Source organism: Larimichthys crocea, chromosome XXIV (genome assembly GCF_000972845.2).
Source record: "Larimichthys crocea isolate SSNF chromosome XXIV, L_crocea_2.0, whole genome shotgun sequence".
Classification (NCBI taxonomy): Eukaryota; Metazoa; Chordata; class Actinopteri; family Sciaenidae; genus Larimichthys; species Larimichthys crocea.
Window position 1 is genome coordinate 12,825,789 of NC_040034.1, and position 13,157 is coordinate 12,838,945.

A 13,157-nucleotide genomic window follows, 5' to 3' on the forward strand; every position below is an offset into this window, starting at 1 on the left:
CTGGGTACAATACCCCTTGAGAAATATGTAACATTACGGCACTAAGTCATACACCACCAACCATTTCATTTGGATCATATTTTATGGAGAAAATGTTTTCTGGTTCTCCCTCGGATGTCCTTCAAAGGCTGCACATTAACTCTCTGTGATTTACAGAGTTTCCTGATTGTAAACTGCTGCCAACTGTAGCTGCTGTTAGCTAGCGTTAATTCAGTTTGTTAGCCATTCTGTCCGGACTTTGAGTTCAGAGCACTGGGGGAGTGTTAGTGTTTGTGCCACAGCCGTTTTGGACCACCAGGAAGAGTAGGTTTTCAGCCCAGAGGCGTGGGCGAGTGCTGACTGGGAGTGGAGCTGGTGTCATGCCAGAACCAGAGCTGGGCAAGTGGGCATTGTAACCAGGCTCAGCAACCTCTATGGATGTAATGGCAGAAGAAAAGACAGAAGAAGACATTGATGGTGAAAGCTAAGAAGAGAAAAGGAGAGTGACCGAGCAAGAGGCTGCCGGACAAGAGTAAATCTGGAACAAATTTTTGGTTGTTGGCGTGAGCTTTGTGAAAAGAAGAGCTAACGGAAGACAGACATGGAGCTGGGCTTCTTGCTGTTGGATGAGTGAGTAATATTAGCTGACAACCTAAAAATAATTCGAGTTCGTGGAGCGCCTTGGTAGCTGAATGATTACAGCATTTCGCAGCCATTGCCTGTGCCATTCCATTAGACCACTGGGGGTGGGGCAATTATGATACTGGGCAAACTGTAGTACACCTGTAGCATTGTATTGTGATACACCTGAAAAAAAAACAGCAGTAATTTGCATGAGCACCTGATAAAATACATCAGATATCAGGTGACAAGAGGAGACACATTTGACTTCTTTTGTTACATGACACAGAACACCAACAAAAGAGTAGCACAGAACAGTCAGGTCCAGAGTTTTTATTATTTGGTACCCATGAATAGATATCAGGTGCTTGAGTGTTTTGGAGTGCCAGTAGTTATCTTGCTGATTGAGAAACTAAAAGCACAAAATGCCCTGAATATGTTACATGCATAGTAATGTGCCCATATCATAATAAAATGTGCTTTTGGATAATGAAATTTAGCCAATTTACATCGACAACGCACCCTGTACATAGTGTCATTGTGTTTGTGCTGAGAATAACATTTGGTACATCGACTCGAGTTAAGCATCTCTCTCTACCTTATAGTCAAGGTTATTGGTTTATGATAATAATGATTATTAATATGACCTGTACAGTGCATTGCAATGACTCTAATAGAAAATAATAGATGATTGACTCATTCAGCAGTGTAGTCTGTAACTATAGCAGACACTGGCCTCATGGGGGAGCCGTGAGACTAAAATCTCCTCAGTCCTCAGCAATTTCTGTCTGCAGAAGAAGTTTGAAGCCACAGCGGAGCACACAATGTTCAGTGCACGGCGCCCATGATGGGTCAAATATTGTTCCCAGTTGCATTTCAGGGCTTGATGTCTGTCCACTGAGGAGTGTCCCCCCGCCCCCACTCCTTCATCTGCGTGCTGTCTTTGGAGAGTCAAACCATCTCCCCTGAAAATGAACACTCCATTACAGTCCAATAACATGCACCATTTTCCCCACAGTCATTAAAACACATGACGATTATTAGGTGGAGAGTCACGGCATACATTTTGTCAAACAGAAGTGGGCAGATTTCATTGTTTTGAGAAAACAAAAGATGATATATTCATGCAGTAAAAAAAACAAACAAACAAACAACAAAAGATAAATGATCCCATATCAGGCTGCAGGCCTTGAAATATCTCCATGATCAGAGAACAACTAGTTTTGACATCAAGATGTCCTTCGATATGATGTGAACACAGCTTAATACAGACTTGTAACACTCTGTTGCTTGGTCCTGTGGTTAAATCACCACTAGATGGACCCATGGCACTGGAAACTTAAAAAAAATAAAAAAGACATTACAGTAGCTATATCACATGTGACTGTTTACACTAGAACTTTGACTAAAGTAAAACTTCACTGTGATTCACACAACCGTGTGTGGGCCTTTGTTTGTGTTGTAGTGTCTCAGTTATTCACAAAGACTTTGGGAACTCATTTAAATTATGCAGCCTGAACATTTCGGAACTAGGGAAGTTGTGAACGAAGCAGTGAACCAATTTGCCAACTGGATTAAATTCATCTCTTCTTTTTTTTTTGGCCATAAGTCTCATTACAAAGCACTGTTGTGGAAACGAAACATTAATCCTCAACAAAGACATTTGGATGACACGTGCGACGGTGCAGTGTGAATGCTACATTAAGCCCTTATGCCAGATTTTGGAATGTAATGAAGCATGAAAAACTATACCTTCAAAAATCAGTTTTGTAGACGTCATTAAATGTAACTTATGGGGGAAAAAAAACAAGTTTGTGTTCTTGATTACTGCCAAAACTATGTTCATTATTTAACTGACATGTCATATGCTTTATAAGGAACATATATAAATTTCAAGGATATAAAAAGAGCTCGGATACATTTCTAAAAAAGAAAAAAGTGGTCTCAGGCTTTATTTATTGCTGGCAGAGACATATGCAAAATACTGTCAATTTGTGTCTGTGTTGATGTGCCTCTTTGACCTTAGATTTCAGCTGTAAGTATGTCTGAGTTAGGACTGACCACAGCTGTTCGAGGACAACTAAACCAATCATCAGTTCACTGCAAATGTGGCAAATAGCTTTTTTTATTATCAAAGAATACTGTTGCAATACCAGACATGTGCTTATCCAATAAACCTGTATATAAAACAAAATGAAATCAATATAAACGGATCAGCTCAGTCGACAAAAAGCCTAACAGCCAGTTTGACGACTAAGTGATGAGAAGAGGGCAGCCCTAGGTCTGAATGTGCTTATACTGTATGCTGCATGCCATGTGGTGTGTTGGCTGAGCTTCCCCTTGTCAGCATTGTCTTCCTCAGTGGTTCTGTTTTGGGGGCCGTTCACCCCAGCAGGCCTCAGTGCTGCTGCACTACCAGCAGTATGGCAGTCCTCGGAGCAGTGTCTGAGAGCCTCCACAGCAGCCCCGTCCAGCCTAGCTCCACTGTCTGTGCCCCCGCCCCGGCCCCTGTGTGGCAGTCATCCACCCAACAGGGTCTGGCGGTGCCCCTCCAGCACAGGCTGTGTCAGGATGACTGCATCAGGCCTGTCAGGCGCTTTCCCGTCAATGACTTGCCCTAAAAGGTCAATTAAAAATGAAAATACATTACTAGACAGAGATGCTGACATTACAAACATGAATCACACAAGGTGCTTTTGTATCTAAAATGCTTGGTTGCAACCATTGATTTGACTAACATGTTATCTTTTTCACAAACACACGTCCTATAACAGGTATAAAGAGCCATAATAGAGTGTAATATGGTTATAATTGCAAAAAGCCACTGATAGTGAGCCAGCCAGTGTGGTTTGTGATATGAACAGCCCCAGCTCCAAATGACTTACCACACTGCGGGTGAACTTCTCCAAGGAGGTGCGGCGGCCCTGTTCAGTGTCTGCTGGCTGCTGTTTTGGGAGGGGGAAGCAGGGTGAGTGTTTGGGTCAGGTACGGGTGTTGACGGGGTGGGTGGGGGAGTCGGGGGTGATGTGGTTAGTGAGGAAAAAAAGGGGGCCAAGCATTGCAAAAATGAGGGCCAAGGATAATGTGGGAGTTGCATTATGATTATTATTATTTTTTTATTATTTATTTTAGGAAATGGAGTGGGGTCAGTGACAGGCCAGCAGGAGGAGCAGTGTCCAAACGGGAAAGGGCAGAAAGGCTAGCATGAACAGAGGCAGCTGTGATTTGCTGGAAAGCTTCCATATTACACAGTAACAGCTAAATGACTAGTCATGTCTAGCTGTGCAAAAAAATATACTTATAATATACAGGAGGAAGAAAAATAACAGAAAACTAGCAAAATCATCACAGTGACAACATATTGGGCTGCATCTGCCAACCTTTACTGTCATATCTATGTACTGTATGTTCATCTCTCTTTGTCTGTGTTTAGCATATGACGTTATGTCTGACATTTTACATAATTTAGCAGTTTACTTGCACCTGTGTCTTGAGCACAGTTGTTTTGCCTTTTGGGAGCTCTGTTGGGCGTCTCATGATGTTACAATGACGCACCTTTGTAGCGTGTATGTGTGGTAAGATCATCTCAAAGTCCTAAAGCTCGAGTTGTTTGGATTACGTTGCTTTTTAAAAAAAATAAAAAAACAGCTCTAACTGTTGATGGAAATAAATACTTTGCATTCAAAATGAAAAGTGCATTAGCATCAAAATATGCTTAAAATAACAAAGATAAATGTACTCATTATGCAGCATGGTCAGCATTTTACTGTGATATGTTTGGAATAAAGTTAAAAGTTTTTAGAAGTTACACTTTATCTATCAAGAATAAAGTCACATTGTCATGATCATTTCATGAGAAGAGGTACAAATGTTTTATTCCAACTTTATAGGCAACAGTGTATTATATTGCGGAGTATAATTATTGATACGTTAACGTGTTAAGCATTAAATAGTAAATTTGAACCACATTATATTTCCTGCTGGGCAGCTTAATCTATAAAAATGCATTAGATTTACAATCAGTATATATCCAATATATTTTGTATTATTTGTCTGAATCTACAAAGTAACTAAAGTTAGGACCTCGTTAGTCTGATCATGACCTATAAATCAAATTTGATATTTTTATAATTTCTATATTTATATCTATTGTTTTTCTTTTATTCACTGTTTTGACCTACTTTTGTACATATTGTGTGTATGTAAGCATGAGTGTGTGTATTATTGTGCTTTCAGTGTGTGCAGGTGCGTGTATTTATTAGTGTGTGTTCGTCTGGGGGAATCAGATTGGTTCTTTTGGTTATGACATATCAATTTCTTGGGGTGTCTAGATTGGTGACCAGGAGGTGGTTTGTTCATATTACATGACCGAGTGGGTTCATATTACACGATAGATGTATAGCATCTATATTACTGACTACATACATACAATAGATATGAACCTGGAATGTCTTTTAAATCATAAAAAAATAATCAATATGAGAGATGCAACAAGAAAACAACATAAGAGGTGACATGGGGGTCAGTGAGTGCCGCTCACCTTCTTTCTGGCTAACAGGAGGTCTTGGTAGATGTTGGATCGCAAAAAGCGTGCATAGCTGTCACTTTTCATTAGCTTGAATATGTGCTCCTGTAATAAGAAAGAAAAGCAGATGAGTGTGTGTTGGCCCTGTGGGGAAAAAAAGGAAGGATAAATAAAGAGAGGATGTGATTGTGTTAATGCAATGAAAGCGTGTGTGATACGGAGGGCGTGACGCAAACCGGGCATACTGACATGAACAACGGAGTCCTGGGAGACAGAGCTGAGTAATGTCCTGCCAGTGACACATCACCAACTCACTTTGAACCAACCAAACCATGGTGAACAACCTATTCATGGCATTACTCGGCTCATTAGGCCCTGGCACAAACACACTCTGTCATTCTTCTTCTCTCCTCACTCGTTCTATCCCTCTCTGCCCTCTCATTCAATCACTTGTGTAACACGAGTGGGGTGGAAAGGTTCAGTGTTTCTGTGTGTGTTGTAAACAGGACTGAAGTGGAGGGTAAACGCATCTGAACTCCTTTTACGCCCTGCTACTTAGAAAATGGAGCTTATGTAACATAGAAAGTAAAATTATAATGAGGTATAAAGAGGAGGTGTTTGTAGCGCTGGAGAAGTATTAGTTGTATCTATGTTTATAGGCACAGGTGTGTAAGCACTGCATGTTTCTGGTATTGATTCAGACTCGTGTGACTGTGTGTTCATGCGTGCGTGAACATGCACAGCCATGTGACTTCATCCACAAGGAAGAAACAACACCTGAGCGTCCTCGTAGCTGTATCGTCCGGGATCTTTGAGGTTCTGGCTGGTGCGCTCGTAGCTGTGAGAGTCCAGGTTGATGGAGCTCGGCGCTCCCTCGGCCAGAAACTCCTGCCAGATCTCCTGCGCCCTGGACGCCACTTCCTGGAGCGGCCGACGCTTCAGATCCTGCACTGCTAACCAGAACCTGCAACAGCATCATGTCTAATCACAAACAAGTTCCTCAAAATGTAGGGTGGTGGCCATTTTGTTACATTCACTATAATCATATATGCTGACGATGCCATTTAATGTGATTGATTAACTAATTTTGATGAAATATGAATATTTCTACGAAGGTAACAAACTTGTTTGCAATTGTTGACTAAATAAAATTAGTATCTCAGCAGGAGTGTACTTAAAGTATCAAAAGTAGTATAAGTATAATTAGTAGTTCTCAGTATTATCATTTTATTTCTTACTGGATAATTAGTGATGCTAACTTAAACAGTATTTCAACAGGTCAAAGTGGAGCTAATTGTTGTTCACTGTTGGGTGAACATCGATAACTAATAATAATGCCTCTATTCTTAATCAGGAGGAATCAAGTAACTGTAAATGTGACGTGACACACATTATTTAAGTAGCATAAATTGGAAATAATGAAGTAAAGAGGAAGAAGAAAACTGAATATAATAATCCCTCAATGGGGAAATTATTTTTTCACTTTACACATTTGCATGTCTGTAAACACTTTGTGTGTTTGTATTTCAGGCATATACACGGTTGCTAATAAAGTTGGAATAATTTTTTTTTCAGGCACATTCCTCTTTTTATTTCTATTTATAAACATCAGGTTAATTATAAGTTTATGTTTAGAAGAGATACACTTTATCTATCAATCACATTGTCACAATCATTTCATGAGAAGAGGTAAAAAATATTTTATTTCAAATTAATGTGAAACAGTGTATATGTCTGAAATACAAACACACAAAGTGTTTATAGACATGCAAACATGGAGAGATGGGGAAGTGATGGGCAGTCATGGAATAGTGCCCTGGGGGCAGTTCAGGGTTTTGTGCCTTGCTCAAGGGCATTGAAGCAGTGCTCAGGAAACTGGCACCTCTCCAGTCTACACTCCATACTGGACTTCTCAGATTTCAAGTCCCTACAGACTGAGCTGCTTGTACTTGATTAAATGTACTTTCCACAGATGATATTAATATCATCTGTGTGTCTGGAGCATTAAGTTACCATTAACACCTTAGTATTTTTGGAGAAAAGATGTAAATTATATTATATAAACCTAATTATATCATCAGCTCTATTTATATTATTGTCTAGTTACTGTATCAACTGCATCATCATGTCAAAATACAAACTGTAACATGGCAAAACAAAACAAAACAAAACTCTTGAACTACATTTTTAGCCACTTTGGAAACACTCACATAATCTCACCTATTATGTTGATATTGCAAACTTGTTAACAAACTGTTGTATATTTACACATTCAGCAGATACAGAGCAACATTAGCATTCATTTGGAGTCGAGTCCAATACGCACCCTCCTTATAAGGTTCTGCTGTTTTGCTATCCACCAACCCCTGAGGGAAATATCTGGCTAATTGCTCCACTATGTTTACCAGTTAGTTGCTAACTTTGTCTGTCAGCGGTTTGATGCTGGGCAGGTAATGAACAGTGTTTTTTTTAGAACTTTTAATGCCGAGGACAGCGGCTTCTGGACGTGAGTAAAGTTACAATGAAATGAAAGATACCAAAAAAGCTTCATTTAGCTGGAGGAAACTCAGTCAGGCGATAATTCTCTGTGGGTTTGTTACTACGCGTGATTCATTTTACATACAAGTATTCATGTGATCCATTCTTAATATAAAAATATTGATTACAGCCGCTTTAAGATAGATACACAAGGTACAATGATGGCCTCACCGCAAGTTCTCTGAGCTGAACTCTGATTCCAGGAACTTCAGGAACTGGTCTCGTCCTGCTGGATCTTTCAGCGCCTCCTCCAGAGAGAAGCCCCATTTCTTGACACGCTGCTGGCTCGGCTCACGACTGCTCAGAATAAAACGGATAAGAGAAGAATAGAGTAAAATAGGATATAATAGAAGAAAAAAATAGTGGTTTAAAAGTCATTTACAAGGGAGCAGAGGCCAGGATGTCAGAACACAGTAAACCTTTTGGGAATGTCAGCATTAGTTCTCATTTGAGACAAGATAAAAACAGACAGATCCCACCCAATTCAGGACAACAACAGTTCACCAGCACTGAGACCCTTAGGCTCTACCTGACCTCCCCATCAATTTAAAGCATTATCAGCCTATGATGAACTCTCAGCCCGTATCCGATCACGACCCCTCCAGTCTCACCTTGCCTCCAAGTCCCAGAAGGTACTGTCATCACTGATCCAGGGGTTCGAGGGCTCTGTGGCCGACACGAAGGGGTCGTATTCCATGAACTGCTCTGTGTAGGTCATCAGACTGTCTGCCACTTTGGAAACCTTCATACAATGTCTGTCCAGTTGAATGTTCAAGAAGGTAATCTGGACAGGGAGAGAGAGAGTAATAAGGAAGCTAAATAAGGTAACAACTCATCAGTCTGTGTCCCCGACTGTCGTTATGATGGATGGGTGAGGCAGACTGGTAATGACCTATGGAGAAGACTGTCACACCGTGAGTTACCTCTTTCTGAACGTCCTCTTTGGTGGGCTTCCTGGTAGGCTGGGAGCTAATGTGGATGGGACTCGGCTGGCTCTGGCCATCATCTGGTACCCCGTAGACTGACTGGAGGAGGACGCAAGGAGAGACACCTAGTTTTGTTTTTATGTCACTGGCACTTTGTTAAATCTTGACACATCAGTATTGCAGTTTGATGAATGTCAGGTAATAGCTGTGGGACCGTTGAAGGCAAGGTCATGGTCTCAGTAATGTGTCAGGGAATTTGGGATTTTAACCTGAATAAGAGTTTACATTTTTCAATTTCACAAAAATGACACAGGATTTTAAAAAATATATAAATCTCTATGACTAAGCAAAAAAATCTCCTCCTCTCTTCACCTTTTTTACCCTGTGTGGGTTCCTCTCTCTTCGGCACTTGCGGATGTCCATCTCTGTGGTGTTGACACAGCCTGGCTGTGGGAGGTGGCAGGAGACAGAGTGTGTTTCTGGGTCAGATAACAGTGTTTCTGTATAGTCTGCACACGGTACAATGCTGTTCCTCTATTCAGTCATGCTGCACACTCACAAAAGGCTTGAATGTGAAGTGACCAAATCTGATTCTGCTACCAACAACAACAAAACAGAGCAGTATGTGGATCTGAATCTCCTGATTTCAGACTTTAAATGTGTCTAACTAACTACCAGTCTTTGTTTCCTTTCTTATTATTATTTTTATTTTTACACTGTTGCACCATATCTCACCCTCCTTTATAACTCTTTTAACTCACCACTGGCCGATGGACGTCCCAAAATGCCCTTTCCTGGCTATCCAGGATCTTCCTCTCTGCCTTGTCCTTCTTCCTGTCAATCCTGTTAACAGAGAAAACAAGCCACTCACCTTTGAAATATCAGGTCAAACACACACACACACATGCTAATACCACTGGCAGGCCAGACTAGGGAGCAAAAAGCTGAATGTGGGTCACAACCTGTCTGCTTGCCTCACCAAGCGATGCCTGGATTTGCCACTGGTCGGGCCGAGCTCTTAGATAACTGACATTTACTGAGAGGCCCTTGCTAAGGTATTGTTTTTATTGCTTTCCACATCACGCCTACTTGTACAAAACAGCAGCCAACATACAGCAGCATGACTTTGAAGAGTTGCATAGACAGGAGAGGAATGTTTAGTGATGTATTTACACATGCAAGCCACCAGATGGAAGTCTTACGAAGAGAGAGAATTGTGTGTGTCTAATTCCATAGGGGAATACTTGCTGTATTTAATACATGCGCCCCTCCAGTTAAAGCATTAAAAACAGAGCATTGTTAACAAGAAGAGCATTGGCCGGATGCCTAACTGACACGGCACACTGAAGTCTTCCTTGGGGAAATAACACACCGAATTCATGCATGCAGCCAAAGGTTAGTGTGAATGTATAAATGTAATTTCACCAACATCTTTTCATCCCCACCGTCACTGACGCTGACGTCAAGCGATGTCATGCTCTGACTCACGCATACATGTGTACTCACTTGACTTGAGCCTCAGCTTGCATGAAGATAAATTCCCACTTCCTGGCGAAAGCTCTCTGCAGCCGGGCAAGGTTCTCCTAGAGGAACCAATCAGGTGCAACATTAGGGGAGACGGGTTATTTGAATTCAAGGTCTTTAGATGATTACATTATCCATTTACTGTGATGGCATGCCATAAATTTGGATTAACTTTGCTCAGCAAGGTACCGAAATGCTGCTACCACACTGAATTTAGATTTTTAGGCACTGTTTTTGTATGAAGTATTACTGAATCAGTCAGTGCAACAACTGTAACTAATCATTATTAATGTAATCATTTGACATCTGGGATGTTATTTGCTTTGAAAAGATTGACGCCACTTTCGCTTTATGCTTCCGCAAACAGCCGGCTTGCTTAGCTTTAAGAGTGAAAACGGGGAAAAATCCAACCTGGCTCGGTCCAAAGGCGACAAAACTGACCTGCGCCTCTAAAGCACAACATAATATATCTGTATATATAGTTTGTATAATCCATAGACAGAGCCAGGCTGGCACTTTCCTTGTTTCCTGTCAATGTACTAAGCTAAGCTAAGCTCCTGGCTCCATATTTAACATACAGACATGAGAGTGGTTTCCCAAGATGTTGAACTAATCCTTTAAACGTTTTTAGTTGCCATGTACAATATGTGCTGTTGAACATGCAAAATAATTTATAATATGTTAGATTTTTTACTATTACTGCTATCAGAAATAAATTATAAAAGAGGATTATGCTCATTTCAGAGCTGCATTTTTAGATATCATCTCTGATGTGAGTCCAGCATGGGGACGATTACCAGTAAAGGTCACAACCACAAACTCATGAGTATATTTAGTTCAACTCATCGCATCGCATGATAAATTTAGAAAGAAATATAAAGCTCTTAAAAGCTCTAGAATGTACACATATCAAAGTGTGTCCTTAATAACACCATCCAGAGAAGCATCTGTCAGAGATACAGTACATGACCTCATTACAACGAGAGAAATAATTGTGGTGTACCAACAGGGATGTTAACAGTGAGAGCAATGAGGCCTGGAGGCATAAAGCGACCTGAATATGAGAGAAAGGAAGTGTACTGGACAATAGTTGCAGAGTAATTTAGAATATTAAAGTGCATTGCTATTGTATAACAAACAAGAGATCAGCACTGTAGTAATGTCCCCCTTGAGACCGCATTGATCCGCTAATGCCAAGTAGACCTATAGATACGTTTGGATATGTATTGTGGCCAGTAAATGACTGTATTGTACTCTGCCAAATGGGGCTCCTGAAAAAGAAAAATGACCAACAGATTTGTATAGAAGTCTGTAATTCGATAATGGCTTTTTGCTGGGAAAAATGGATTTGGGCATTTCCATGCCCCCAGAGGACATCTTTTTTGTTTTTCAGCAAAGTGATAGAAAACAGGAAATACAGACTGTCATCATAATATGGTCCATACACGATGATGGCATTGGACCGAGAGCTTCCCGACAATCACTAAAAAACAAAATGACAGCGTACTTACAGCCTCATAGTCAGCCAGCTCAAGCCTGGCTTTATTCTGCATGGTGCGCTTGCACAGGTAAATGGCTGCAAGAGGAAAGAGAGACAGAGTGAAACATGAAGAGGGCAATAGAGTTAGTCAGATGGGCTGTCTGGCTTTGTAACTACAAAATACAAAAAGAAGTATCTCCAGTGGATCGTGCTCTTCTTTTTTAACTAAGGCCTCAGCTGTGTGAACCAACACTAATGAATGGAGCAGGCAGGCGATGTGTTGTCTTCTGAAATAACAAGCCTCGAGTAAATGTCACGCACAGAGCCGGAGATGCGCTCATATCACTGACTGTCCCCTTTATTTTGTTAGGCTAATCTTGCCCCACAGGATTCTCTGTAGTAGGGGCTCCTCAGGGCCAGATGTATTACAGGGAACAGCCCCGTGGATCAATACTCAGTGTCAACAACATCCTACAGTATGAGTTGTGCTTCAACTCTGGAGGAGGAGAGACAGCCGAAGGCATTAGCTAGATCTTACTGGTTTGGAGAACGAGGAAAAACAATGTGTGACTCACCATAGTCTGTGTTTTCAGGCTCCCAACAGTTCGAAGGCCAGAAGTATGGAGACTGGAGACGATGAAACAGAAACATATTTTATTTATTTACTCGTGTAATCAGCATTACATTCTTTTCTAGATAATAGTCTCATGATTTGAATGTTGGAATCTCCTTTCATCCAAGTACACGCTCCCTCCCTGTGCTTCCACGCAAAAGACAACTCTTTGTTTGATGATCATCCTTGGCATCTGTGTGCTGCACATAACTATCTGGGGAGCAATGGTAGCTCTATTCTCTCTATCCATATTTAATTGTCTATTGCAAATGATATTACACATTCAAAGTTCATTCCCAAGCCCATTAATAATGGATCACTCACATCTATCATGCATTCTTAATAAGGGGGGCAGAATTAGAAGTTGGTGGCACTCAACCACATATTTCATTTCCACTATTACTCATAAGGGTGATTAGCCTGAGAGCAAAAAGCTGATGCTGATGAATGCGCTTGTTTGAGTGTAGTGAACTAAAGTTAACATGCTCTCAATGGGCATTATAACTGTCATTTCAACTCAGAAAGGATCAAGTTGAGTCTATAAAACTTGCACCGCACGCACAAATCTGCAAATATGTGGCAAACAACAGAAGACAGTTGTCATCTGGGTTTCCTACCAGAGTTGTATGTATTTATAGACCAAGCAAACAAACATTCCCCTGTCACTAATCCTTACAACACAGCTGTGGCTGTGCCAACACACTTCTAATGCACCGTGGACTCTTTATAGATGTTCTAATGACGTGGGCCTATTGCATCACGACAACATCAGAGGGAATATTTTTAGCCCCCGCTGAATGAGCAAGTGTGACACACGCTGCCCTCCTTACGCAGGCACAATAATGGCTTTTAATCTTGAGCAATAGAGGTGAAGATAAATGCATTCAGAGGTAGATTGAGGGGAAGGACCAGGGGCAGACTGGTGACAGTGAAAAGTGCAGAGCCAGCGCG

General features: G+C 41.0%; 1 protein-coding gene across 3 annotated transcripts in view; it reads right to left on the minus strand.

Annotated features, from left to right (window-relative positions):
• Positions 1–1,654: 1,654 nt before the first annotated feature.
• Positions 1,655–13,157, minus strand: part of LOC104921326 (regulator of G-protein signaling 6) — a 42,554-nt gene continuing 31,051 nt past the window's right edge. Inside the window, exons 6-17 of one of the 3 annotated variants that reach the window (XM_010733823.3) lie at positions 12,169–12,220; positions 11,625–11,689; positions 10,096–10,172; positions 9,351–9,432; positions 8,962–9,036; positions 8,587–8,688; positions 8,275–8,447; positions 7,835–7,960; positions 5,903–6,089; positions 5,141–5,230; positions 3,486–3,542; positions 1,655–3,217 (exon numbers count right to left, since the gene is read on the minus strand). In XM_010733823.3, the coding sequence (XP_010732125.1) occupies positions 3,167–3,217; positions 3,486–3,542; positions 5,141–5,230; positions 5,903–6,089; positions 7,835–7,960; positions 8,275–8,447; positions 8,587–8,688; positions 8,962–9,036; positions 9,351–9,432; positions 10,096–10,172; positions 11,625–11,689; positions 12,169–12,220 (1,137 nt within the window). In that variant the 3' untranslated portion in view covers positions 1,655–3,166. Of the gene's footprint in view, positions 3,218–3,485; positions 3,546–5,140; positions 5,231–5,902; positions 6,090–7,834; positions 7,961–8,274; positions 8,448–8,586; positions 8,689–8,961; positions 9,037–9,350; positions 9,433–10,095; positions 10,173–11,624; positions 11,690–12,168; positions 12,221–13,157 lie in introns of all 3 variants that reach the window. The other 2 variants (XM_019263484.2, XM_010733824.3) reach the window with 2 other exon arrangements.